A 23,853-nucleotide genomic window follows, 5' to 3' on the forward strand; every position below is an offset into this window, starting at 1 on the left:
GTAGCGCCCACTCATAGTCCAGCCTACTAGGATGGTCGAGGCAAGAGGATCGCCCAAACCTAAGGCTTTGCCTGGACAGCTGCAGAAAAAACAAAAAAGAACTGGACCCCAGTGACTTCTCAGACTGAGTGTTTCTGATGACCTTGGTGTCGTGGAGGAGGGCAGTCTGGGGACCACTGGGATGAGCTGCATCTGCCCGACTCTTCACTTTAGGCTGGGGTTACTGAGGAAGAAGATGGCAATCGTAAAGCTCCTCTACCAGCTAAAGCAAGAGCCCGGGCTGTCGATATATCACAACAACGCTGAGATCAAATCCCTCTGTGCTGTGACTTCCTTTCTCGGGCCAAAAAGAATCCAGGCCAATCCATATCAAGCTGGCCGCTGCTGCTTGATCTCATGGGCCGGCTGTGTGAACTTCTGTCCCTAGAACCCCGAGTGAAAGTCGCAGGCGCCTTTCACGCCTTTAGCAGGGAAGTTAGACTATCTACAGAACGTTGAGGGAGTGTTGCGAGTTTGGAGATAAAAACCTCTCTGGCTGCCAGGAAGCTGCAGAGCAGGACTCTTCTGCAGGATCCTGAGCTGGGCGGGGAGGGCTGTTTTAGGTATGGTCATTTTCCCTGTTTGATGTGGTTACTTTAAATTGGGTCAGCGGGAGGATGGATACTTTTGGATACTGGTTTGAAACTTCGAAAAAGAAAGACATATCAAACCCAGTGTGGGCCTCTCTCCTCCCCTCCCCTCCCCTCTCCTCTCCTCTCCTCCCTTCCCCTCCTCCCCCTCTTTCTACTCTCTGTTTCTTCCTTCCCCTCCCTTCCTCCCTCCCTCTCTCCCTCCCAACCTTCCTTCCTTCCCTCCCTCCTTTTTTAAGGAGGTGAAATCAAAACCATCGGGGAACCTTCTGGAAAATCCAAATTGAGAATTTTGTTCACCCATTTTATTTTCCTTCAAGTGTCTAACATACGGTCTAATACATACGACTCTTGTCTAAGCCGGGCAAGGGTCTCAGTCGCGGAGGCCGAGTGCTTAGTGCCCCCTAGAGGGAGACGCTGCGCGTAGAGCTCAGGGCACAGGTGCGCTACCACTAAGCCACGCCCCCAGCCCCTCCCCCAATGGTTCAGGGCAGCGTTCATTTGGCTGTTCTTTAGATCCTGTTTAAGCATATATAGTGTCCCTACGAGTAACGAACATCTCCGCCCCACGCCTTCCTCATCTGTGCTGCTAAGGAGCGGTGGGGATGAGACAGGGTCTCCCGGGCTTTTCCGCGTTCTGTTGATGCGTAGTAAGGGGGTCCTGGTTGGCCACGAGGTGGCTCCGAGGATAAAAGCGCTCGCCACCAGTCTTGATAACCAGAGTTCAGTCCCCAGGACCCACGTAGTGGAAGTCGAGAACCGATTCCCACAAATTGTTTCTTGATCTCCACACTTGCCGAGGAAGGGCCACTCCCGGCCCATGAGTAAACAGATACATGACTTAGAAAGTCTTTCAAGTGCTTGTTGGAAGGGCCTTAAGAGGCACCGGAGCGACCGCCCTCCTTTGAAAAGTTTTCGGTATTTTCACCGGATCCGTACCATGCGTGTCCAACGTATGGACTGCAGTGCAGAGGGCTGTGGAACCCACAACCGCCACCCCTCGGGGGCGCTGGGGAGGAAGGAGAGACATCCTTGAGCCCTAAACTCAAGGTCAGCGGCAGAAGAATGGCGCAAAGATAGCCCGGAGGAGGCGTGGCCTGGGCGGGGCAAGTCCCTGGGGGCGTGGCCCGGCGTCGCTGGGAGCAGGATGGAAGGCTAGGCCCACGGGGCGTGGCATGGGCGGGACATAGAGGGCGTGGCTAGACTATCAGCATGGGTGGGACCTGGGTGCCTGGTGAGGGGCGTGGCCCAAAGCTAAGCTGGAGGCGTGGCCTGGGCGGGGCCGTGGCTCTGCCCGGGCGTGGCCAGGCGGGCCTTGGCTTGGGTTTCCAAGAGTAGGGAACAGTTCGGGATGGCCGGTGAGGCTCGCTGTCCCGCGACCCACAGCTGTCACAAGCTGCGGCCAGAGCCCCTCCCCGAGGACGCCTCCGCCTCTGGTGGCGAGCTGGCGACCCTGCTGTGCCTCGGGAACCGGGCTTGCTCGCTTCCCGTTATTAGGGGTTGCAAACTGCGCATCCCCCGCCCGGCTGGGATTGGCCAGTGGGCTGGGCAACATGAGCCCGGCCAAATGCAAGGTCTGTTTCCCTGAGTTCACAGGAAAGTAAGTAAGCCCGCGATTTTAACTGCTTTTGCAAATTTACGCACTCCTCTCGGTCCGGGTCTACTGTCTGCCCCTTAGCACCCCGCCTTTCCCCTTCTTCCGCCCGAAGAGATGCGAGCTTAGCTTGGTCGCTATAGGAAGGAGCCCACCTCTCAAAACTTGCGGCCTAGGTGGGCACCCAGTGACGGTGTTTGGAGAGCGCTGCCCAGCACACAGGTGCCTCAAGATTGACCCCTGGGTCGCACCGCTCTTCCCTCCGGCTTTGTCCCTTTGGCCTTGAGAAAATAACGTTTGTGGGAGGCAGCAGTTTTTGAGGCTGAAACCTTGGGAAAACTCAGCACCCTGAGCAGGCTTTGTATTTAAGGTCACTTCCTGAGAGTACTGATCGGCCGAGCTTCTAGCCTCAGGCACTCCACTGTTTCTTTTCTTCCCCCCCCCCCCAACCCCCACCCCTGTCATTTTGTTGCACTTTAAAACACTCACCAAAGGGATGCTGTATTTGCTGCTGAGAATTCAGCCCTTTATCCTGGAGTGTAGCACACACATTTATAATCCTAGCACTGCTGAGGAAGGAGGATTGAGTTTGCGGCCAGCTTGGGCTATATAGGAAAACCCACACACGTAAAGCTTCCCCCGCCCCAACCAAATCAAACTCGGGAAATTATAGATAAACACGAAGAGGAGTAAAGATAGAATTCCGCCTGCATCAACATCTGATGCTTGGCAAGTCTTGTTTTCAGTGCAAATATTTTAATTTATAAAATCGAACCATATTTATTGTATTGTAACCTGCTTTTAGTCTTTTAAAAAAAGATTTTTTTTTTTGTATATGAATGCTCTATCTGCATATACACCTGCGTGCCAGAAGAGAGCAGCATCAGATCCCATTACAGATGGTTGTGAGCCACCCTGTGGTTGCTGGGAATTGAACTCAGGATCACGTTAGGAGCCAGTGTTCCTAACAGATGAGCCATCTCTCCAGCCCATCTTTTTTTTTTTTTTTCCCAAGTTAGCTCAGCAAATTATGAGTGTATCTGTGTCCCCGCCCCCTGCCCCCACGGCCTGAGAGCAGTGTTTCTTATGTTGAAAACAATCAAGAGAAGACCACTATGAGAAATCTATGAGGAACTCAAAGGTCAGAGTGCACAAATAAAGTTTTATTGGCATGCAGCCTCACTCGCTGGTTTCTGGGAAGCCTGTAGCACCTCTTGCTAGAAGTCCTGAGTAGTGGGACAGAGGCTGGATTGTAACACCTGAAGTATCAACTTGCTGTGACTTGCCAAGCCTTGCTTTATGCTCTATGCATTTACTGGGTCCAAATGTTCCTGTAAATGGATGCACCTTAAAATGTGCGAGCAGTCGTCACTCTGTAACCAGTAGCCAAGCTGTGTCTCCTCTCTGCGGTATACATGCAGCGTTGTCAGCTGCAACCTGTCAGGGTCATTGCTTCCTTCTGTGTTACTTTCTCCGGGTAGGTCAACCTGGTCTATAAGGACCGCACACACCCGGCATCTAAAGCTCGCCTCTGAGAACAAGAAGGCCATAATTGTGTTTGGGAAGTACTTGTATCTTCCGGAAGTCCAGTGGGTAGGCAAATGTCTGGTCAGGTCAACAGCCCCCTCTTGTGGTTTTGCTTCTTATCAATCACAGTCTGAAACTATTGAGTTAAAAATTCTAGACATAGCCAGGTGGTGGTGGAGCACGAGCCTTTAATCCCAGCACTTGGGAGGCAGAGGCAGGCGGATCTCTGAGACTTTGAGGCCAACCTGGTCTACACAGTGAGTTCCAGGACAGCCAGGGCTACACAGAGAAATCCTGTGTGTTAAAAAAAAAAACAAAAAAACTAGAGAGAATTCCTGTTTTAGGTTGTTGACCACCCTGGGGGGGGGGGTGTGATGAAATCTTGTGCCGGATCCCATCTGGGGCACAAAGTATTCTCTTGTTCAGTGTATCCATTCTGTATATGCTACCTGCACGTTAGTTATTTACAACTGCTCATGGTTACCACGTTGCCATTATGTCATTGTGCTACTTCTGCTCAAGTAATCCTTATTTTTCTTAACAATGGCCCCAAAGCAGGAGGGTGGAGATGCCAGAAATTCTATTAAAGAACCTTGTTATTTATTAATTTATTTAATGATAATCAGTATTTAATATTTATAATTAATCTATATATTGATAATAAAAAATTTTTAAATGTGATTATTTATGTATCCATTAATGTTGTTGTAGCTCTCTTCCTGTGGTTAATTTGTAAGATAGACTTTATCATAGGAATGTATATATAGGAAAATAAACCCGTGTCTAAGTGGCTCAGGACCATCCGTAGTTTCAGGCTTGGAGCTCAAGGTCTACAAACTCAAGGTCTCTAGCTGCTTCAGGCTCTCTAGGTGGTCAGGACGGATAGAACGAGTACACATTGCACAGAGGCTTGCTAGATTGCTGTACACAGCCACCATGCTTGCTCTTGCTTCGGGTGCTCTTACAGTGAATGTATGGGCGCTGTGTAGATGTCACGCCAACGTCACATGCTGCAACCTCCAGTCTCTCTGCCTCCAGAGTGTTGGGATTAAAGGTGCACCATCACAATTTCATGTAGTGTAGGCTGGCCTTGAACTCCCCATTACAACATAGCCCAGGCTGGCCTTGAACTTCTTATTACACTCAAGAGTACCTTAAACTCCTGCTTCCCTGCCTTTGTTTTCAGAGTGCTGGGATTCCAGATATGTATTCCCTGTAGTTAATGTGTGTGTGTGTGTGTGTACATACACACACATTATATATATATAATATATATATATTCTGCTGAGAAAGCCGCCATGTCAGCCTAGCTCAGGGTCAGTGTGCTGTTTTCTTTCTTTCTTTCTTTCTTTTTTTTTGGTTTTTCAAGACAGGGTTTTTCTGTGTAGCCCTGGCTACTCTGTAGACCAGGCTGGCCTGGAATTTAGAAATCCGCCTGCCTCTGCCTCCCAAGTGCTAGGATTAAAGGCGTGCGCCACCACCGCCCAGCTTAGTGTGCTGTTTTCTTAAAAGGCCAAATAGTAGACACTTTTAGCTTTTGGCAAGCCAGTCTCTTACAGCTGCTCACTGCTGCTTCCTGTGGCAGTAGCTATGCGTCTAAATGAGACGGCCGTTTGAATGATTTGTTGTGTGTCATGGTATAGAATTCTTTGGATGCCCCTCCTACCCCAGAACCACTTAAATCTGTTTAAACCATTCACAGCAGAATGAGTTTGGCCCAGGAACCCTGTTTACTCACCCTTGACCTGGTATCATTCCAGAAGGCATCCAGGAGGAGGTTGTGTGGCCTGAGAAATTTCCAAGGGTTGAGGCTGGCAAGACAGCTCAGCAGGCAGTTCCTAGAATCTACATGGTAGAAGGGGAGAACTGACCCCTAAAAATTGCCCCCCGGTTTCTCCACATGTATGGAAGTACATGCAGCCCATCCCCAAATAGATTAAATTAATTAAAACATTTAAATAGAAATTCTAAAAGGCCTATTTATCTGGCATCATAGTTATTTGTAAGATTTGTTTTTATTTCTATGTGCATGTCTATATATGCTCTCTGTGTGTATGTGTGTCTGTATATGCTGTGTATATGCATGTGTGTTTATATATGCTGTGTGTGTGCATGCACACGTGTATGAGCATGCCTGTGTGTGTGTGCGCATGTACACATGTGCATGTGTGTGCATGCAAGGGTGTGTATGCATGTGTTTGTGTGTGTGTGTGTGCGCGTGTGTGTGCATGTCCATGTGTACGTGTGTGTGCATGTGTGTGTCTATATGCTGTGTGTGTGCGTGCACACGTATATGAGCATGCCTGTGTGTGTGTGCGCATGTACACATGTGCATGTGTGTGCATTCGAGGGTGTGTGTGCATGTGCATGTGTACGTGTGTGTGCATGTGAGGGTGTGTGCATGTGTTTATATGCATGTGCATGTGTGTGTACGTGTGTGTGCATGTGTGTGTGTATGTGTACCATCGGGGACCAGAAGAGGGCAATTACAGGAACTGGATTACAGGTAGCTGTCAGCCACCTTCCTTGTGTGCTGGCTCCCCTAAAGGAACAGCAAGCTCTTGTAACAGCTGAGCCATCTCTGCAGCTCCTGGGCTCCTAGCATCTCTGTAGGGAAGTAAATTTAGCAGTTTCCACTGGCTCCATGTCTCTCCCCGTTCTTCTGTTACTGACAGCAGAAACACAGTGTACACGCTGCCTTCTGCCCATCACTGGTGGTCAGGGTAGTGGTTCCCACCCGAGCAATGCTGATGAAGACAAAAGAGGGTAAAGGATTTGAGTGTTGGAGAATGCTGGAGCCCTGGACAGCAAGGGCAGCTGGGACGTTCTCATCAGGGACAAGTTTCCTTCAATGTATACCCTGTTCATCGTTTTCTAGATTTTTAGTTTTCTGGTCCTAGGATGGCAACCAAGGTGCAGTAGGCAAGAGTTCTATCGCTGAGTGACACACCCACCTCCCTCAGTGTTTCATGTTTATTTAATTTATTTAAAACATTTATTGTAGTGTGTGTGTGCATGTGCACACATGCTTGCATGCACACCCGTGGAAGTCTGGACACCTTGCATGAGTTGCATCTTTCCTTCCACCCTGTGGGTTGAAGGGCTCGGACTCACATGGCCAGGCATGGCTGACCCATCCCGAATTTGTTTTGTTGAGACAGAGTCTGTCTATGTTGCTCAGGCTGGCCTTGAACTCATGACCCTCCCTCCTCTGCCTCCCAGGAGCTTGGGCTTCCAGTGTGTACTACCACTCCCCCTTTAGGTCCGCTGAAGGCTTCATCCTGTGAGAGGAGGCGCAGGGTACTGGAGGGGGGAGTCCCAAGGTCACACAGGCAGCCGATTCTAGACCAGAAGCTTGGGGGATGCTCCAGGTCACTCAGCTTTCCCAGCTGGGGCTCTGCTGGGGTCTGGGGCCTTCTTGTGCATTTGTACAGGGTTGAGCAACATCTCTGATCTCTACCACACATCCTTCTGGGGAGTGGAAGCCCCCTGTTCCACAACTCCTGTGCACACACTCAGTATTTTATCTTTGTATCCCAATCAGCCTTCCCTGCCTCAGTATTAAAATCTGAGGTGAGAGAGAGTTGGATTACCAGGCCAGTTCTGCTGCTTGTCAGCTGCATGACTTGAGGTCAGTGGGCCTCTCTGAACCTCTGTCTCGTTATTGAGAACAGGAGACGGCAGCCTATTTTACACAGAGCAGTAGCAGTGAGAAGGGCCAGGCCATTCTTTGCCCTTGAAAACATTGATTTCCTCCCCTCCCAGAACAGCGCTGCCCAGTCTTGTGCCCAGCAGCTGACTGAGTCTGGTGTTTGGCACCTCCGTTGTTGATTGCTATTCAAAGCCATTTCCAAAGCCACCGTGGAACATTTTGACCCTCGACTTCTCCCTCTGTGTAAGGTCAGGGCTTAGCTTTGGGCTAGAGGCATGGCGCTTCGGAAAGGTTCTCCTTCAGTTGACTCCTGTGCCTGGGGAAGGCTGTCTGTCTGAAGCCAATGTTAGTTGGCTTCCAGCATTGTCAAAAAAGAATCAAAATAGCCCAGGCCCTGGAGATGGAGCCTGAAACAAGGCCTCCCCTGCAGTCTTGCATGCATTCTGGGTGGTCTGCTGGACTCGTGAGCTGCCTAGTGAAGGGATTCTGTTATCAACCTAAAATCAATGTGATACCACAGATGGTTCTGGGCCTCGAAATGACGATTTTCTTCTTCATCAAATCGTACAAGGTGGGGGTGTGTGTGTGTGTCTGAGAGTGGGAGGGGGTCAGACTTTCTGACACAGAGCGACATCAGCCTGTCAGGGAAGGTCACAGACCGCCGAGACTGGTGTTCAGATGAGGGGTTTTGCAGAGTGAGCTCAGCAAGTGGCTTGTTGCTCCTCTTAGACCCTGACCTTCCTGGTGTGGCTGCTCATTGAGGGTGTACCACGTGCCACACCGAGCCCTTTGCTTTCATCCAGGCCACCTCGATCCTAAGGTGTGCAGCCATATTGAATAAGGTGTGTTATTCGCCCCTTACTCCAGGTGGGAGGACTGAGTGCTTCAGGGCCACTGGAGTGGTTGTGGCTTTGGGAGCCAGAGACATCATTCAGGAGAGGAGCACTTGAAGCAGGGGCTGCTTCTGTCATCACCGGGGTCAGCAGGACATTGTGTGTCAAAAGACAGGATGCTCTCGTGAGGGAACATTTGGGTTGGGACCATGGCTCAGTCAGTATTTCAAGTTGGATCTGAGTTTGGTTCTCCGAAACCCATAAAAAGATAGACGTCAGAGCTGGGAGGTGGAGGCAGGAGGATGTGTGGCCGTTACCACCAGCCAGTGCAGCCTCATTGACGAGCCCCAGACCAGTGAGAGATTCTGTCTCAAGGGAGGTGGATGGCATTCCAGGGGATGGCACCCAAGGTTGTCTTCTGGCCTTCACATGCATGTTCACACATGTGCACACATGAACATATATGAACACATGTGAGCATGTGTGTTCTATGAAAACTAAAAGGGAATATCCACACACCCGATGTCCCAGGCAGACCCCAGGACACTGACAGTGTAAGAGTCAGGATGAAGAACTGTGGTTTGGGTGGTTAGGAGAGAAGGGCTAAGGAGGAACAGAGAAGAAAACCAGCAACCTAGTGGGCTAGCCTCAGAACTGCAACAAAACATATGATGTAGTGGGTTAGCCTCTGAACTTCAATGGCTAAACTTCAGCATATAGTAGGGAGTCAAAAAGAGGTAAGGCGATGTTTGCGTCCCAGGCGTGAGTGTCTGGATAGGGAAGGTGGGGCTTGCGGCTGTCGCTCAGAGTCCTTCCCGTGTGTGTGGCCTGGGTTCCATTCCCAGCAACCATAAAGGAACAGGATGCCAGACCAAGAGGACCTGACAGGTCCACAGCCTCACTGATAGAAACAGACATGTCTTTCTGCACCGAGACCCCATCGGATACAGGGGCAGAAGAAGACGAAACTTCGAGAGATGGAAAAACCAGGCCACCAACAAGGATCAGATTAAAACCCGCTAACCAGACAAAACCGTTACAGGCTCTGACAGGACAACAACTCAAACTTCTAAAACTTGTCACAAATCAAATGATTGGGCTGAGCCCCAGGGCAGGAAAAACAAACAAACAAACAAACAAAGCAAGCAAAAACAGTTGCCAAACCTTTACCCTCCACTTCACTTCCATAGATTTCTCAGAACGCCACTTAAGGATTGTCTTCCATGAAAGCCATGGGGGACACCAGGGAAGAGGAACAGCACACACAGCAGAGAGATAGTCCAGGGCTCCTAGAGGTGATAGCCAGGAAGACAAAAGAAGTCAGGGGCGGGGTCCATGGATCTTGGACACCATCAGTTCACGCTGCTGTTATACACAGTGTCCGATATGAACCTGCTTGGGGGTGTGCTCCAGCAAAACCAGGGAGTACCCCAAAAAAGAGGGAGCCAACTGGTCACCCCAAATTAGGATCCTGTTCTAAGGAAAGGCAAAAGGAAGGACAGACATCCGTGGTTTTGAGTCCTTAAGAACAACCATTCAGCAGTGCATGTCTGCGTATCTAGATGTGGAACCCTGCAGATGTGAAATGCCAGAACTGACAGCAATTTCCTTTCACAGGAGAGGAGAGAGGCAGGGACCCCACTGTGTTCTGATGGGCTTTAAAAAAGATTTGTGCATGTGTGTGCATATGCATGCATGTGTATGTGTGTATGTGTGCATATGTACATGTGTGTGCATGTGAATGTGTATGTGTGTATATGTGCATATGTATGTGTGTGCATGTGTATGTGTATTTGCATGTGTGTATATGTGCATATGCATGTGTGTGCATGTGTGTGCATATATATGCATGTGCATGTGCATGTGTGTGCATGTACATGTGTGTGTATGTGTCGTGGTGCCTGTGTGGAGTTTAGAGGACAACTTTTAGGAGTTGGTGCTCTCCTTCCACCATGTGGGGCCTGGGGATTGAACTCATATCATCAGGCTTGGCAGCAAGTGCCTCTACCCACTGAACCATCTTTTTTTTTTTTTTTTTTGGTTTTTCGAGACAGGGTTTCTCTGTGTAGCCCTGGCTGTCCTGGAACTCACTCTGTAGACCAGGCTGGCCTCGAACTCAGAAATCTGCCTGCCTCTGCCTCCCAAGTGCTGGGATTAAAGGCGTGCGCCACCACCGCCCGGCCCCACTGAGCCATCTTGTCTCTCTGCTCATATGACTTTTGTTTTCAAGCTTTTACAGTCACAGAACCCTGAGGGTTGGGTTGTCACCCACACTGACCCTATAGAGAGGTTTCTCTTGTTTCTTTTTTGTCTTGTTTTCCATTTATTTATTTATTTATTTATTTATTTATTTATTTATTTATTTGAGACAGGGTTTCTCTGTGTAGCCCTGACTGTCCTGGAACTTACTCTGTAGACCAGACTGGCCTCTGCCTCCCCAGAGCTGGGATTAAAGGTGTGGGCCAGCACCTCCCAGCGAGTTTTCTTTTTGAAAGAGTCTATTTTTATTATATGTGTATGAGCGCCTGCATGTATGTCTGTGCAATGCCCATAGAGGCCAGAAGAGGGCATCAGACTCTGGATCTAGAGTTATAGCTGGGAACAACCCTCCCCGCCCCCCCTTGTGGGTGCTGGGAACTGGGTCTTCTGCAAGAGCAGCCAGTGCTTTTAGTGAATCTCTCTGGGGATGTAACAGGGATGAGGGGTTGGTGAATTCCCTTCCTCTCTGCATTTTGGTACACACACACACACACACTGACTGACATGGGGTAGTGCCTTCTGGTTTTGAGTCTCCCTGTGTATCCAGGTTTTCTCTCTCTCTCTCTCTCTCTCTCTCTCTCTCTCTCTCTCTCTCTCGTGTGTGTGTGTGTGTGTGTGTATGTGTATGTGTAGAGTATGTTCAGGGTGTCTGAGTGTGTGCAGGGTGTATGTGCACAGTATGTGCAGGGTGTGTGAGTGTGTGTGTGTGAGAGAGTATGTATGTGAGTGTGTGTGTGCAGGGTGTGTTTGTGTGTGTATGAATGTGTGTTCAGGATGTGTGTGAGTGTGCAGGGTATATATGCACAGTATGTGCAGGGTGAGTGTGTACACGTGTGTGTGTATGTGTACACACTCTGGCCACTGGTTTTGCCCTTACAGTGCCAGGTTTCACCTCTGTCCTGGAGGCCCCAGGCTTCCTCCCTCACGCCTGCCATCTTTCCTCCACAGGCCCAGCATGTCTGGACTGCATCTGGTAAAGAGAGGCCGTGAACACAAGAAACTGGACCTGCACAGAGATTTCACTGTGGCTTCCCCAGCCGAGTTCGTCACCCGATTTGGAGGCAACAGGGTCATCGAGAAGGTACAGATGGGTCCTGTATGCTGATGGTGGTGGGGTTGGGCCCCTTTTCTTGCTGGAGGCCCAGCTTCAGGCTTTTTCTTCGAACTTCAGAGTGCAGGGATGGGGTGGCGGAGGGCCTCTTCTGGGACCCCTGCTTGGGGAATGAGTGCTTGCCTTTGGGAGCTCTATCCTTCCCCCCAGCATGAGTGCATTAGCCCATTCCTCAGACAGGAAAACTGAGCCTCTGGGCTTGGTCAAGAGGCTGCTGGGTGCTTTGGGGAGTGGAGCTGCTTCCTGGGCTTAAGATAGGAGAGCATAGAAGCTGCCTCAAAGTTAGGGCTTCCTAGTGGAGGGGAGACCAAGATCTGCACTGAGCAGGTCCCTACCATGAGGCTGTGCCTGCTGCCTTCATGACAAGCTGGCCCAGAGGTGGGATGCAGGTCGTTCAAGGTCGTAGCTTAATAACTGGAGACGAGGCTCATCACTTTACAAGGGAGTGGGGATTTGAACCTGGCTTGATGGGTCCTCTATCTTGCTCCAAACAGTCAGATTTAGAGTCTCCTGGGGAGGGGGGGGGGTCTAGAATCTAGAAATTGCTTTTTTTTTTTTTTTTTTTTTTTTTTTTTAAGATTTATTTATTTTATGTGAATACATGGTTGCTCTCTTCAGACACACCAGAAGAGGGCATCAGATCCCATTACAGATGGTTGTGAGCCACCATGTGTCTGCTGGGAATTGAACTCAGGACCTGGAAGAGCAGTCAGTGCTCCTAACCACTGAGCCATCTTTCCAGCCCTTGTTTTTTTTTTTTTAGATTGTGTTTTGTGTATCCCAGGTTATCCTCGAACCCCAAGGATAAACTTGTCCTTCTGATAATCCCACCTCCACCCACCACGTATGTGCCATGACAGCCAGTCTGTGCAATACTGGCCACTGAACCCAGGATCTGTGCGTGTTCAGCAGCGAGCACCCTCCACACTGAGCTACCCCTCCTCCCCCTCCTCCCCCCTCCTCCCCCTCCTCCTCCTCCTCCTCCTCCCCCTCCTCCTCCCCCTAGACCCTGCATTTTGGACTCATTAGGACACCATCTTGCGGTCAGCTTCACTGTGGCTGGTGTTTCATCCTTAGAACGTCACGGCTAGCCTCAGGTAGCCTCTGCCCAGGGCTCTCACATGTTCTGACTTAGGAGCTGACCCTGGCTTGCCCTCAGTATTGGAGTCTCCTAAGAAAGCCTCCCCTTTGGGGATGAGAGTGGAGAGCTGGCTCCTCCCCAATGGGGCTCCAAGAGTGTGTCCTCCCCTGCCAACTCCAGCCTTTCCCTCTGAATCAAACTTTGCTTTAGCAATGAGAGAGCCACAGTAGGCTGTCCTCATTCCTCCCCGGTGGTGCTCCTCCCCAGTGGTGCTTCTCCCCAGTGGTGCTTCTCCCCAGTGGTGCTCCTCTCCAGTGGTGCTCCTCCCCAGTGGTGCTCCTCCCTAGTGGTGCTCACCAAAGGCTTAGCAAGGCCATGCACCTGAGTCAGGAGCCTCAGCCAAGATCAAAGTCATAAGTGTGAGCTTGCTGGGCCTGAGTTTCCCCATCTGCTAAACAGAGGCAGTAGCATTCATCCCCCAATCTGTGTATATACTTAAGAATATGTATATAGATATATAGAAATTATATTAATATATTATATCATTAATATATATTAATTTTAACAATATAAACAACATTGTTGATATTATGTATAATTAATATTAATACAATTAATAATATAATTTATAATTATAAAATTAATAATATGATATTAACAATATAGAATATAATAAGATTAATACTATACTGTTAATATATTCTAGAATATATATTTAAATCTATACATATATGCAGATATATTCTTAAATATATATGTATAGATTTAAATATCTATTTTAATTGATTTATTGAGACAGGGTCTTACTATATAGTCTGGCCTATCCTGTAGACCAGGCTGGCCTTGAACTCACAGAGAGATCTTTCTGCCTCTACGTCCCAAGTACTCGATGAGACTTTTTAAAAAACTAAATCAGAGCGTTGACAATGCAGAAGAAGCCAAGAGGCACTTCGAAGTACAGGTTTGGAGAGATCAGGATTGGAGTCCCAGCTCCGACACTTGCTGGCTGTGTGACACTGAGGAAGTGTCTCTCCTGGTGTCTCCCTCAGGTGCTGATCGCCAACAATGGCATCGCTGCGGTCAAGTGCATGCGCTCCATCCGCCGCTGGGCCTACGAGATGTTCCGAAACGAACGTGCCATCTGGTTCGTGGTCATGGTGACGCCCGAGGATCTCAAGGCCAACGCAGGTACCTGAACTTGACTGCTCAGCTCAACCCCAGGCTATATCATCTCAGCCAGCCCTCACCTCCCCCCCGACCCCCCCACCCCCCGCAGGTCCATCCTGGACTCCAGAGCTATAGGACCTCTTTCACTGGCTCCTGCTTATGTGCTCTTGTGTGTGTGCGCGCACACGTGTGTGTCTTTTGCGTGTACGTGTATGTGTGCGCGCACGTGTGTGTGTTGTGTGTGTGTGTGTGTGAGTGTGTGTGTGTGTATCACCTACTTTTAAATTTTTAATTACCACACAGTATAGCAGGTGTCACTATGGCGTCTTCAGGGAGAATTAATTCTTGTTCTTTCCGCACTCCTCTCTCATCCCCACAATCCCCCGTCCCATCCCCATAAGTTTCTTTAGCTGTCTTTCCTGCAGCCACGGGTGCTGCTGGTCTCTGTGGTTTATTTCACTCCGCTTCCGATGAAATGGAACCTACTGGAACGTCACTGTTAGCGATTTGCTGTTTTTACTGCTTTTGTAGACCCTCCTCCTCCGCTCGGCGTCCAAAGTGACCTTTGAAAACGGGAATTAAGGTCTTGCCTCCTGCTTAAAGTGCCTCAGAGCCCACGATGCTCTGTCCTGGTGCCAGCAACGTCAGCTGGGTCCCCATCCCTAAGGAACACAGGCTGGGCTCTGCAGACGGTACACTAGAGGCACGGGGATATAGGTTCATCGTGGCATAGCAGCCCATAGCCAGCAGGGGGCACTCTCCTACAGAGCCTCTTGTCACATCACACTGACATTTCCCACACGGTTTGGTTCCTGTTGGCTCCGGGCTCGATTTGCACGCCTTGCTCTCTAAGTCTGGGTCCCAGTCTTGGGTTCAGGACCGCTCACACTTTGGTCTCCCAGCAGGGTTTTGCTCCTCTGTGCCTCCCCTCCCCCACCTTCCTCGCCGCAGCCTCCAAAGCTTCTCTGGGAGAACCTAGCTTATTTCCCCCCCCCCCCCCCTGGCCAGTTTGTGTCTGTATTTATCTTCTCTGACATAAAAGGAGGACCCAGAGAAGATGCAGCTTCTGTCAGACTGTCTCCTAGAACAATCCCCAGGGCCTGATACTCAGGATTTGACTGGCAGCAGAAGCAGCATTGGGGAGGCGTGGCCTTGCCTGGCTTTCTTCCTGTCATAGAGATTCCACTGTGGACATCTTCAGGATCTTGGGGAATTCCAGTGTGATGCACTAACATTCAGATTGGGTCTGAATCTACGGTGCAAACGCTGCTTGGCGATTGTCCCTCCGTGTCACTCTTTGCTTTTTATCGTGAATTTCTAAGGAAAGAAATCTGTCCATATTGGCAATCAGGCCAAGGCGGGAGAATCAAGCATTGGAGGCTAAATGCCATTTCAGAACCCAAAGCAAACCAATCGAAAAAGACAATCAGGGAACAGTTTCACCCAGAAGAGCTCATTAGGGGGTGAGATTCACAGGGAGCGGAATGAGCTTCCAGAGCCTACAGGAAGGACCACGGGGGAGTTGTTTGTGATGCTGTGATTTCAAGGTGATGGTTTTCCCGGTATCCCCAGGAATTGGCATGGATTTAACACCACCAATGAACCAAAGTGGTTTTGTTTGTTTCTTTCTTTCTCTTCTCCTCCTCCTCCTTCTCCTCCTCCTTCTCTTCTTCCTTCTCTTCCTCCTTCTCTTCCTTCTTCTCCTCCTCCGTCTTCTCCTCCTTCTCCTCCGTCTTCTCCTCCTTCTCCTTCTCCTCCTTTTTCTTCCTCTTCTTCTTCCTCTTCCTTTTCTTCTTTTTTCGAGACAGGGTTTCTCTGTGTAGCCCTGGCTGTCCTGGAACTCACTCTGTAGATCTCGAACTCAGAGGTCTGCCTGCCTCTGTCTCCCAAGTGCTGGGATTAAAGGTGTGCGCCACCACCGCCTGGCATGGTTTTGTTTCTAAATGCTTTTTATGTGCTTTTTACATGCAATAAAAAATATTGTGGGATTGGAGATATAGCTCAGTCATTAGGATACTCTGACATGTATAGGGGAGCCTGAGGCTCGAGTCCTCATAACACACACACACACACACACACACACACACACACAGGCAAGGTGGCCTATTACTGTAATCCTAGTGCTTGGGAGGCAGAGGCAGGAAGCTCAGAAGTTCAAGGTCCATCCTCAGCTTCATAGAGTTGAGGCTAGCCTGGCCTGCAAGAGACCCAGTCTCCAAACAAAAGCAAACAAACACTGTATTACTTAATGATAAAACATTACCACAAGCCGGGCAGTGGTGGCACACGCCTTTAATCCCAGCACTTGGGAGGCAGAGGCAGAGGCAGGCGGATTTCTGAGTTCGAGGCTAGCCTGGTCTACAGAGTGAGTTCCAGGACAGCCAGGGCTACACAGAGAAACCCTGTCTCGAAAAAAAAAAAAAAAAAAAAAAAACAACCAAAAAACCAAAACCAAAAAAACAAAAAAAGTTAAGACAAACCCAAAGTAGGAATAATACCCCTCCCGACCTTTTCCCTTTATCCCAAAGCATAGCCACCATCAGACAACTAAAACTCTTGATTTTCTCCCCATTTTGTGGATGATACCCATGGTCACCACACAGTCCTCAGGGCTGTCCTCGAGGGCAGGATGCATTGCACCTCACCAGCTCCTGACTCTCCCTGGTTCCTCCCACTCTCTCTGGTTTAACTGCAGAATACATCAAGATGGCGGATCAGTACGTTCCTGTCCCAGGAGGGCCCAATAACAACAACTACGCCAACGTCGAACTCGTCATAGACATTGCCAAGAGAATCCCCGTGCAGGTGATGGTTCACAGCTCCCAAGGGTGACCACGGGGTGGGGTGGGCGTGGGGATGTTCCATCCAATAGTTTGGGATGGCCTGGCGATGGGTCACATGTTGGGTGCAATGCGATAGCAGGTGGGGTGTGGGTAGACCCTCCTTCACCCCTCTCTGTGTCCGCAGGCCGTTTGGGCAGGCTGGGGCCACGCTTCGGAAAACCCCAAACTTCCAGAGCTGCTGTGCAAACACGGGATTGCTTTCCTAGGTAACATGTGTCCTCTGTCGGGCTGGATCGTCGCTGAGTCAGAGGGTCTTTCTTGCGCTATTCTTCACAGGGAAGATCAGTTTGCTTCCCGGTGAGGGGCTAGTGACCATGGGTGTGAAGCCGTGAGTGCCTGTTGCCTATGGCAACAGAAACCACCGCTACAATGTAACCAGAGTGATGCTGTGGAGAGCAGTGCCCTGAACTAATGTTTCTGTTGGTATTAAGGTACCAGCCAAGCTGGCCCACGGGTTACGTGTCTGAGAGGGCCGTATCTTTGGGTTGCTTTTTGCAGGACCAGAGCCCCTCACTTTTTGTTAGGTGAAATGACCCTGTGTCTGTGGCTTTCAGGCTTTTCATTTGTGGACGTGTTAGACAATTTGGTTTGCACACAGGCAGTCCCTGTGTGCTCAGGATTTGGGTTCCAGGAGTACCCACAGACAGCGATGCCCTGTCTATAAAACACATGGTCTTTGCAGGTGCTTTTTGTACCTGAGTCATCTCTAGGTACCTATAACATGGTTCAGCGTCCATGCTGGGTTATGGCATCAATCAGGGAGTCGAGGAGAAGGGAAAATGGTCTGAATAAGACCTGTACAGAAGCAGTTAACAAACTTCCTAGTCTGTGGTCATTGAATACACCATGCTGGATCAGAGTGGGACGGAGCTGAGCATCAAAGATGGAGAACTTTGTGAGGGATGCTGGTCACACAGGCTGTCCTGTCACATAGAGCATGCTCACTGTGCCACCGGCTGGCTCTTTGAGCCTCTGGTGTGCTTGGTTCCTCGAAAACTGGGTCATTTGCCACTGAGCTGTTTTTTTTTTTTCTTGCTCGGATAAGGTCCAGGCCTAGATGCGGAAGCCGACCTACATGGTAGTAGAAAAAAAACGACCCCTGAGCAAGGGAGAGCAGACCAGAGAGCTTCCCTCCATCTCCTTGCTCTCCTGAGTCCTGTGCACCAGGTTGACACTCTGCCTATCAGTGCCTGACTCCACCCATTCCATTCTCCCTTCCTGCTACCCCAGGTCCCCCGAGTGAGGCCATGTGGGCCCTGGGAGACAAGATTGCCTCCACCATCGTAGCCCAGACACTGCAGATCCCAACCCTACCCTGGAGCGGAAGCGGTAAGGGATCCAGATCTTCGGGGTGATGGGGAGGGGTTTTTAAAAATTCGTTTGCTTAAAAATTTTAGACGAATAAGAGTGTGCCTTCTTTGTATCGGACTTAGAGCGTATACTGGTCGTGGTGGCTCGTGTCTGTAATCCCAGCATCCAGGAGGCCAGGGCTGCGTGGTGGGTCTCAGGCCAGCTGAGGCTACAGTGTGAGAGGTTTAAACACCACCACCACCACCTCAGACACACACACATACACACACACGCACACACACTTTAACACTTGCACTAACACACATATATTCACTAATATACACAGTAATACACATACACTAACACACACTCTAACACTTTTATTAACACACACACTTTAAGATTTGCACTATATACACTTGACACTTGTACTAACACACATGCATTCACTAACATACACACTAACACACATATACAAACACTCACACTAACACTTTTACTAACACACACAGTCATAACTGTGTGTTATGACTTACATGACTGTGTGTGAATGTGTGTGTGTGTGTCTGTGTGTGCATATGTCTGTATGTGTGAATGTGTGTGTGTGTGAGTGTCTGGATGTGTCTATCTGTGTGTGTATGTATGTATGTGTGTGTGCATGTATCTGTATGTGTGTGCATATGTCTGTATGTGTGTGTATATGTATGTGTGTGTCTTTGTATATGTCTGTATGAGTGTATGAGTGTGTGTATGTGTATCTCTGTGTGTGCCATGTGTGTACATGTATATGCATGTGTGCGAGTATATGTATGTGTGTGTGAGTGTATGTGTCCGTGTATGTGTGAATGTGTCTGTGTGTGAATGTGTTTGTATGCGTGAGTGTCTGGATGTGTCTCTCTGTGTGTGTGTATGTGTGTGCGTGTGTCTGTATGTGTATGTATGTGTGTGTGTCTGTATGTGTATATATGTGTGCATATGTCTGTGTGAGTGTATGAATGTGTGTGTGCCATGTATATGCATGTGTGTGAGTGTATTGTGCATAAGTGTCTGTCCATGTATGTTCATGTACCTGTGTATGTCTCAGCATGTGTGAATGTGTGTCTCTGTGTGTGCATGTGCCTGTGTGTGAATGTGTCTGTATGTATGAGTGTGTGTATGTGTCTATGTGTATACATGTGAGTGTATGTGTCTGTGTGTGTGGATGTGTCTGTATATGTGTGTGTGTTTGTGTGTGTGTGTTTGCTGTGTGCAGTGTCTGCAGAGGCTACAAGAAGCTGTCAGACCCTTTGGAGCTGGAGTTAGAGGCTGTTGAGAGCTGCCTGACTTGGGTACAGGGATGGGAACCCAGGTCTCCTGGAGGAGCAGCCAGTGTTCATAACCTGTCTGTGTGTCTTAAGCATTGACTCCCATTCAGGTCCTGAGACACCTGGGTGCGGCCACTGGGCTGTGTTCCCGAGGAGGACACACCTCTCTTTGTCCCCTTCAGGTCTCACAGTGGAGTGGACAGAGGACAGCCGGCATCAGGGCAAATGCATCAGTGTCCCGGAAGACATTTACGAGCAGGGCTGTGTGAAAGATGTGGATGAAGGCCTGAAGGTAGCAGTGTGATACAAGCTTCCCTCTACCCTGGCGTTGGACTTGTCCCACCTATAAAGGGGTCTGTCCGTCCTTTTTTCTCAGGCAGCAGAAAAAGTAGGATTTCCTTTGATGATCAAAGCCTCTGAAGGTGGAGGAGGGAAAGGAATCCGCAAGGCTGAGAGCGCAGAGGACTTCCCAATGCTTTTCCGACAAGTGAGTGCTTCCTGCCCTTCGGGGTTGCTTCTGTCCGATCTTGGCTGATGGTTTTGAGTGGCAACATCCCCTAAAGCCGGGACCACATTTGCAGGAGCTAGGTTTATAGCTGTTTTTTTTTTTTTTTGTTTTTTTGTTTTTTTGTTTTTTTGTTTTTTGTTTTTTTTTTTTTGTTTTTTGTTTTTTTTTTTTTTTTTTTTTTTTTTTTTTTTTGGTTTTTTGAGACAGGGCTTCTCTGTGTAGCCCTGGCTATCCTGGAACTCACTCTGTAGACCAGGCTGGCCTCGAACTCAGAAATCCGCCTGCCTCTGCCTCCCAAGTGCTGGGATTAAAGGCGTGTGCCACCACTGCCCGGCTATAGCTGGGTTTTATTGTTGTTTGTTTAATTTTTTTTGTTATGCATGTGAGTTTGAGTGTGTGTGAATGTGTGTGTGTGTGTGTTTGAGAGTTTCAGTGTGTGTGTGTGTGCATGCACTGTAGTGAGAGTTTTGATTTCTTTAAAAAACAGAAATATTGTAAAAACATGTTTTCATGCTAATCCCTTGTGTGGGATACGAACGCTTCAGACTGCCCACAGCTGCTGACTATGATTTGCCTTGTGCTCTAGGAGAGGTGTGGTTTTGCCAGCTGCAGGTAGTGCCTGTGTGATGTTTGGAATTCTGGGAAAATTTCAGAAGGTTTATAAATGCTAGGGCCCCAAGAGACTTGTTGTTTGTTGTCCTCTATTAAGTCGTTGAGTGGAAAGAAGAAAGAACAAGAATTCAGATACCCTGACTGAAGCTCAAACTTGCCCCAAGGCCCTCAATGCCCCTAATCAGCTGGATGTAGTCTAACAATGGTGTAGGTCACCCCCTTTCCCACCCGGGCTTTATTCAGAATTATCTTTCTCTCTTATCTTGTGTTAGGGGGTTGGAAGGGTGGGAAAAGGGTGGAAGAATCACCCACAAAGTAGCCAAAGCCAGCTACCGGACATCCTCAGTTGCTGGTCCTCCGCCTGTTCAAGACAGGCTCTCTTACTGGTTATGCTGCTGTGTGCACTAGGCGAGTTGCCTATGAACGTGAGGACTTCCAGGTGTCCTCCTGTCCCAGGATTACAGACAAGTGCACTACTGCTCATGTGGGTTCTGGGATTTGAACTCAGTTCCCCGGCGCCGCTGAGGCACCTCCTCGGCTTATTTTTTGGGGGTGGTGCTGGGGTGGGATACAAGGTCTCTCACCTAGGCATGCTTTCCGCTGGTGAGCCGCACAACCACCTCGTATATTCTGAATGAAGCAGAGGGACAGATGGCTGCTCACAAGTCCGCAGCTCCTGCTGGCCTTCGCAGCCTTTCTTCAGATGGGTTGGTCTGTACCTTAGGGTGTCTCCGAAATGGCAAAATGGTTTCCTATTTGCACAGGGTATTTTGGGGTTCGTTTTTAAGTGTCTGGATGCTCAGTTTTCCTGTGGGCGTGGCCTCTGTGTTTACTTGCTTTTCTCTATGAATACCTTTGGATCTGCAATGCTCTTGAGTTGCAGGCCCTTAAGAGATTGTGCGTGCCTGACTTGTACTGATCGGCCTTCTTTTTCGGGTGAGAGGTGCAGGAGACGACTTGTGGGTGCTAAGCGAGCACTGTACCGGTGAGCTACAGCTCAACCTTCAGCTTCTCATTCCCCTCCCCCCTCCCCCGCCATGTTTAGGAGAAGGGTTTTATGTTGCTTAAAATAACTGCAACTCTTCTTTTGTTTTTTTTTTTCCCCTTAAGTTTTATTTTATGTGTAGGGGTGTCTTAGGGTTTTACTGCTGTGAACAGACACCATGACCAAAGCAACTCTTATGAGGACATTTAATTGGGGCTGGCTTATAGGTTCAGAGTTCAGTCCATTATCATCAAGGTGGGAGCATGGCAGCATCCAGGCAGGCATGGTGCAGGAGGAGCTGAGAGCTCTACATCTTCATCTGAAGGCTGCTAGGAAGACTGGCTTCCAGGCAGCTAGGATGAGGGTCTTAAAGCCCACACCCACAGTGACACACCTCCTCCAACAAGGCCACACCCACTCCAGCAGGGCCACACCTCCTCCAATAGGGCCACGCCTCCTCCAACCAGGCCACACTTTCTAATAGTGCCACTCCCTGGGCTGAGCTTAGACAAACCATCACAAGGGGTGTTTTGTGTGCCATCATGTCTGTACACCAAGTGCCTGCCGATGCCCACAGAGACCAGCAGAGGGCCTGGAACTGGAGTTAGAAGCATGGGCGCAGGCTGCCACATAGCCCAGGGCCAGCTAGAGGTACAGCGAGACTCTGACAACCACAGAAGCCCCCTGGAGAGGGACTTAGTTAAACGTGTGCACGTTGCACGCCCCGACAATACACTTTGAGAGCTTTCTAGAAAGGGTTTCCTGTTTTAGTGCTCTGGGTATGTGTGAGTGCCATATCCTGATGGTGGTTCCTCTGCCTTGCTGTGTCTGCCGAGCTGAGCAGAACCTCAGGAAGAGCATCTAGAAACTTTGAATGGCAGCAGGGATGGTTCCATCTCTCTTCACCCAGGTTTTGTTTAAAGACGTGTTCCATGTGCTACAGAACGTGCAGAAGAAAAGTAGCTTGCACTCCTGCCCCACCCCTCTGGGGATCTGTATTTGACAGATAAAGCTATCTATGTTTAAGGTGTCCACTGAGACGTTCCGTCTTGCATATTTCCCTGGAGTGATCCCCACAGCCAGGTCAGTTTACAGACACGTCACCTCACGTGCTTATGTGTGTTTGGGGAAGAGCGCTGAGGTTTCTTTGAGCACATTTCAAGTGCATAACACATTAATTATCTACACCACGCTGCTACACCCCCAGAAAACTAAACTCAGCCGGGTCCTGTTGCTTATTTTTGTGTTTGCTGTGTAGCTCAGCTTGGCCTTGAACTTTTTGTATAGCTAAGGCTAGTCTTCTATTCCTCATGTAGCCCAGGTTGGCCCTAAACTTAAAACAAACAGTCTTCCTGCTTCAGCCTGTTGGGTGCTGAGATTTCAGGAACCAAACAGGGATATGAACACGCCATGTAGCATACGGGAAATGGTGCCCCACCCCACCTTTTTTTTTTTTTTTTTTTTTAAAACAGTGTTTGACTTTGAAAACGAAATCAGGGAGGGAATGGAGCGTGGGGGTAGCCCCTGCCCATATCACGGCTATTATTTAACTTGCAGAAGCTTCCAGAGCTGGATCCTCTCTGATCCGACACTACCTGTGGGTCCCCGACAGGTGCAGAGTGAGATCCCCGGCTCTCCGATCTTTCTCATGAAGCTGGCCCAGAACGCACGGCACCTGGAGGTCCAGGTCTTGGCAGATCAGTATGGGAACGCTGTGTCACTGTTCGGACGAGACTGCTCCATCCAGAGGCGGCACCAGAAGATCATTGAGGAGGCTCCGGCCACCATCGCTGCTCCCGCTGTGTTTGAGTTTATGGAACAGGTGCCTTTGGCAGAGTGGGTTTGGGGGCAGCTCAGCAGAGCTCGGCAGAGCTGACTACAGCCATGGTGGCAAAGGTGCGGGTGTGACAGAGCCCATGGCGGGTGGTGATGTCAGCATCGCACAGACATGTCTGGTCCCATGTGGCAGGTCCTCAGCGTGCCCCGGGGAGGGAACAGGCGCTAACATTCATAATGACCTGAGAGAGCTGCTGGCCTCTGTCTCTGCAGTGTGCCGTTCTCCTAGCCAAGACCGTGGGTTATGTGAGCGCGGGGACGGTGGAGTATCTGTACAGTCAGGATGGCAGCTTCCACTTCTTGGAGCTGAACCCACGCCTGCAGGTTGAGCATCCGTGCACTGAAATGATCGCTGATGTCAACCTGCCCGCCGCACAGTTGCAGGTGAGGACCTGAGAAATGGGCCCCAAGCACGTCATGTGAATGTGAGCAATGTGTGTCACGTGAGTGTGAGCTTGTCACGCCGTGTCGGAAGATGTTTTGTAGGTTGTCACGGCCTCCACTTAAGTAGCGTGGTGGAGTTCGGCATCTCAAAAGGACGCCGGAATGTTCTGCAAAAATACTTAATGTGAATCGAACCAGGAAGAAACTGAGCAAGTCCACGTGGGTCCTGAGAATTGAA

At 49.5% G+C, this 23,853-nt stretch overlaps 1 protein-coding gene across 4 annotated transcripts in view; it reads left to right on the forward strand.

Moving 5' to 3' along the window:
- Acacb (acetyl-CoA carboxylase beta) overlaps positions 1 to 23,853 on the forward strand; it is a 109,721-nt gene that overhangs the window by 25,195 nt on the left and 60,673 nt on the right. For 2 of the 4 annotated variants that reach the window (XM_076922462.1, XM_076922463.1), the window contains exons 3-11: positions 11,443 to 11,575; positions 13,736 to 13,874; positions 16,549 to 16,658; positions 16,821 to 16,902; positions 17,927 to 18,025; positions 19,473 to 19,582; positions 19,667 to 19,777; positions 23,008 to 23,217; positions 23,445 to 23,615. In XM_076922462.1, coding sequence (XP_076778577.1) covers positions 11,443 to 11,575; positions 13,736 to 13,874; positions 16,549 to 16,658; positions 16,821 to 16,902; positions 17,927 to 18,025; positions 19,473 to 19,582; positions 19,667 to 19,777; positions 23,008 to 23,217; positions 23,445 to 23,615 — 1,165 coding nt within the window. Of the gene's footprint in view, positions 1 to 2,074; positions 2,230 to 11,442; positions 11,576 to 13,735; positions 13,875 to 16,548; positions 16,659 to 16,820; positions 16,903 to 17,926; positions 18,026 to 19,472; positions 19,583 to 19,666; positions 19,778 to 23,007; positions 23,218 to 23,444; positions 23,616 to 23,853 lie in introns of those variants that run through there. The other 2 variants (XM_076922464.1, XM_076922465.1) reach the window with 2 other exon arrangements.

The sequence above is a fragment of the Arvicanthis niloticus genome, chromosome 24 (assembly GCF_011762505.2).
Source record: "Arvicanthis niloticus isolate mArvNil1 chromosome 24, mArvNil1.pat.X, whole genome shotgun sequence".
Taxonomy (NCBI): Eukaryota; Metazoa; Chordata; class Mammalia; order Rodentia; family Muridae; genus Arvicanthis; species Arvicanthis niloticus.